Source organism: Psammomys obesus, unplaced genomic scaffold, assembly GCF_907164565.1.
Source record: "Psammomys obesus unplaced genomic scaffold, mPsaObe1.curated_primary_1811, whole genome shotgun sequence".
NCBI classification, from domain to species: Eukaryota; Metazoa; Chordata; class Mammalia; order Rodentia; family Muridae; genus Psammomys; species Psammomys obesus.
In genome coordinates, this window is record NW_026596091.1 from 3907711 (window position 1) to 3912273 (window position 4563).

Sequence of the window (4563 nt, forward strand, 5' to 3'; positions counted from 1 at the left end):
GTAATGTAATGTAATGTAATGTAATGTAATGTAATGTAATGTAATGTGTTAGCTGACAACCCCATTTTCCACCTTTTCCTTCTTTTTCATGCCTATGAGTACTTTTGAATTGGGACTTAGGTGAAAAATGAAAATCTTATGGTAGTTTTCCTGTGCTATCCTAGTTTTTTTTTCACTTAGGTTCTTCTGTACCCCTTCTTTTTAAGGGTACATTAGTGCAGGGAAGGGAGTGAATAATGATAACCAATGTCTTTCCTCCTTGTTCTTGATTTTAGACTTGTGCCTCTTAAGATGTTTCCATATACAAGAGAGAGAATATGCATGAGGCAGCATGCAACAGAGGCCCTGCTGCAATAGAGGTGGGGTGAATTAGAGCAGTGTCTCATTGAATGCAGAGAGCATCATGAAGTTCCAGCAAAGATAATGAAGCACAGTGAGCCTCATTTGATATGAAGGCTAAGTATTTTTTATTTGACCAAACAGCACTGTAAAGGAAGACCTCACAGAGGGGAAGCAACTCTGCCAGGTGGGTGGGGGCATCTTTACCTTGTTGATGATGTGTATCACTCCATTTGTGGCTGCATTGTCACCGTCCACAATGGATGCCCCCTCAATTGTGATATTCTGCAAGTGCAAAGACAATGGGAAAGTGAGTGCACTTGAGGGTTGTATTACCTCTGGGTTTTCTGCCTTTTGAGCATCAGTAACCATTGTAGTTTTGGGCTGTGAAATACTTTAAATTTTGACCCATTAGACATCATAAACAGATAAACATACATATTCTACATGAGGGGTATACTCTGATTGTCAGTCTATTCTACTCTTGTAGAGGAATTTTAACTCAGAACATGGCTGCTCTGGCAAGAGATCACATCCAAAGACCTTCTAGGCTGGAATACAAACAGCACTTTAATCCAGGAGACAGAGGCAAGCAGATCTGACTTGTATAGAACAGCCTGGTATAGAACAAGTATCAAGTAAAGAAAAGCTCAGGTCCAGGTGTGGTGGTGCATTTATTGTTTAATCCCAAACAATGAAGGAAAAGGTAGTTTGTAGAAGGAAGCATCCGTGTTTGAAAGTGATATCTAATTGAGTGGCAGAAACAGTGATGATTAGAGAAAGATTTGACAGATAGGATATGCCCAACTCTCATGAGAAGAGAGAGGAAAGGGTAGCTACTTAGGGAAAATGGAGAGAGAGAGAGAGAAGAGAGGAGAGAGAAGATAGGAGACAGTTTTACTGGGACAGTGATAGGTAGGTTTCAGAGAGAGAACAAGCTAGACTCAGGTGAAGAACGAATAAGCCAGAGAATGAGAAGATTAGAGCAGACTGCTGGAGTTATTTTAAGGTCAAGCAGAGTAATTCAGGGGCTGAGAGAGAAGTCAGATTGAATCAGTCAGCTGGGAAAGGAGTTTGAGCCAGAACAGCTGAGTTGAATCAGCCAGCCTAGAGCTCAGAAAGAATAAGAAAGGGTGAGCTTATTAAGCAGTAAGTCTCAGAGGCTGACAGCATTCCAGGCCTAGGTTAGCAGAAGGAGGCAATAAGCCTTCCAGTCAACAATTGAAACAATTGAACAAATGTTCTGTTTACACAGTCTCTTTTAGTTTATTAAAAAAAAAAAAAAGGTAGGGGGAATTCACACAAAGCACTATTGAGAGAAGATTCCATTAGATCAGCAACATGGACATCAATAAGCCAAGGAGGCAGCCTGGTACATCTCGTTCCTTCACTACCCTCACAGGAAATCAGCTCTTGCTAATACTAGTCTTGGCCTTCCAGAGGCCTTCAGCATTATGAGGATACCAACTATTGTTAGAGCCCCCTCATTTGTGGTACCTTTCACAGAGATCACTGCAAACTAATAGAGACGGTGACTATCTCCCATTCAAGAGCAACTGAGCTCCAATCATTTTGGTTTCCTTTTTTTCCCTTACTGGGACCTCTGTTTGCAAATCCTTTGGGATCTTCGGGAGGAGGGACATTTGCCTAAACCTGCACATGAGTTCCATGTACAAAGGCTGTGGAAACACATGCCATCTGTCACATCTTCTTTTGTTAAAATGGGATATTTTTATTTTATTAGACACAGGAATGAACTTGAGAAACACTCGTGTTTGATGGTTATCTCCTCTAGGCCAGGGCCTTGATGGATTTATTTTGGAACCTATACGACTTGTGGCATGCAAGGGTGGATGTTTGTTTCGAAGAAAATTGATGGTTTGAAATACCAGTGGATTAGCTTGACTTTACTAATCACATTATACGAGAATACAAAGTCATGTTGTAAATTAAGAAAATCAAACATCAACTATTGTGTGCAGTGTGGTGCTTCAGTGCAATTGTATATACTATGCAGTGGTTTAATTAGGACACTTAGGCTCTCTGTCGTCCGCATCATTGATTTCTTCCTGGGATGACAACATTCAAATCCTCTCTTCCAGCTATTTGGTTGATTTACCTGGGAGCTCTGGAGGCTACATGTGGGACTCCACACAAATGCTCTCTTCCACTGAGCTACAGATCCAACTCTCTTTTTTAGTTTGTATTTCAAAACAGCGGCTCAGCAAGTTGCCCAGGCTGGCCATGACATCTCTCAGTGCCCCAGGAGGCTTTAGCTTGTGATCCTCTTGCTTCAGCCTCTGGAGTGGCTGGGATCACAGCCCCACAGCATCACGCCTGGCACACTTATTTGATTTATATACTATAGTGTTGTTAATCAGAGTATAGCGCAGCTGGGCAATACTCCAGAGAATGTGTTCTTTCTCACTAGTTGTATCCTTGCACCATTCTGTATATGTATACGTATGTATACACTTATACGTACACTTACATATATATAAATGTATATGTCTGTCTGTCCGTCTATAGAGACAGGGTTTCACCATGTATCCCTGGTTCATCTGTAACTTGATATATTGACCAGGCTGGCCTAGAACTCACAGATCCACCTGCCTCTGTTTTCTCCAGGGCTGAGGTTAAAGTCATTTTCCACAATGCCATATTGTACTCCAAATTTTTATTTAAACGATTCAGAAAATAACATGAACTGGAATTTCCAAAGATTTATAAGATATCCACGAAAGCACATATTTGAGTTTTCTGCTTTCAATATCGGCCAGTGAGCCTGCTGTGTAGGCTCAGCTCAATAGATTCTTTTCCTAGCGCTCACAGGCTGACAGGGAAACTGGGAAGCTCTGAGCCATCTCTGCCTGATGCATCATTGTGGCAGTAGTTGCTTGACTCTCGCATACTTTCACGTTGTCAACTCATGAAAAGACTTTAATACCCAGCCCCTCATAGGCATGAAGCCAGACTTACCTCTTAAACTGGCATGACAGACTCTAGGAAACTGGAAAGAAACAACCAGTTTCTCTGGAGCTCCACTCTTCCATGGCCACTGCCCTGGCTCTACCACCAAGATGCATGTGTCTGCAGAGTAGGCACTCACCATAGGCTTGTAGTCTAGCTAACTTACATGACATCCGGTTACTGATGATGGCTCCACTCGGAGGTTTGAGTCACTAGTCTTCGTTAACTACGCACGAGAATGAAGTGTGTGGAACTGAATATGTTCACCTTTTCCGGGTCATGTCAGGAGGAGCTTGTTGGTCTGCCTTTTGGATTACTGCTTCTGAGAGCTAATCTTTTCTTTCCTTTTTTCTTATTCTTTTTCATACAATATATATTTTAAAGATTTCTTTATTTTATGCATATGAGTGTTTTGCCTTCAGGCCCACCAGAAGAGGGAGTCAGATTCCATTACAGACAGTTGGGAGCCACCATGTGGGTGCTGGGAAGTGAACTCAGGACCTCTGGAAGAGGGGCCAGTGCTCTTAACCATCTCTCCAGCCCCATACAATATATTTTGTCCATGTTTTCCTTTTCCCTCAACTCCTCCCAGATTCTTCCCACTTTCTTCCTCATGTAACTTTATGTTCTTTCTCTCTTAAATACACAGACACACACACAAATGAAAATCAAAACAAACAAAAAAGCAGTAAGACAAAAAATAAAAAGAAAAAAAAATCCCATAAAACCCCAAATACAAACATGGGGTTCGTTTTGTGCTGACCAAGAACTCCTAGTCATGAGGCCAGCCCTGGAGTGTGGTTAATATACACAGTGACACTCCATTGGATAAACCTGACTTTCCCTTTTGTAATAGCAAGTCTTGATGGGCTCTGGAATCGCCATGGAACAAGCCCCAGGGCACATGGACAAGGGAATAGGAAGAACTACCTTAAATATCAGTAACATCAGTTCCTGGGCTGGAGTCCTGAGCTTCACAAAAGGTAGAAACCTAGCTGAGCACCCTCCCATTAAGCTCTCCTGACTGTGGGCAATGTGACCATCTGCCTTCCGCTCTTGCCACTGTAATTTCCCCTTGATGGTAGACTGTTCCCTCAAACTGGGAGCCAGAATAAACCCATAAGTTGCTTTTGTCAGATACTTGGTTATAGCGATGAGAAAATTAATGACTATATTGCTGTAGCCTAGTTTTTTTTTTATTGTTTTCCTTTCTTTCTTTCTTTCTTTCTTTCTTTCTTTCTTTCTTTCTTTCTT

General features: G+C 41.8%; 1 protein-coding gene across 5 annotated transcripts in view; it reads right to left on the reverse strand.

Annotated features, from left to right (window-relative positions):
- The window catches only part of Stab2 (stabilin 2), a 168495-nt gene that overhangs the window by 78735 nt on the left and 85197 nt on the right, over positions 1-4563 (reverse strand). For all 5 annotated transcript variants that reach the window (XM_055627757.1, XM_055627756.1, XM_055627755.1 and 2 more), the window contains one exon: positions 547-624. In XM_055627757.1, coding sequence (XP_055483732.1) covers positions 547-624 — 78 coding nt within the window. The remainder of the gene's footprint in view (positions 1-546; positions 625-4563) is intronic.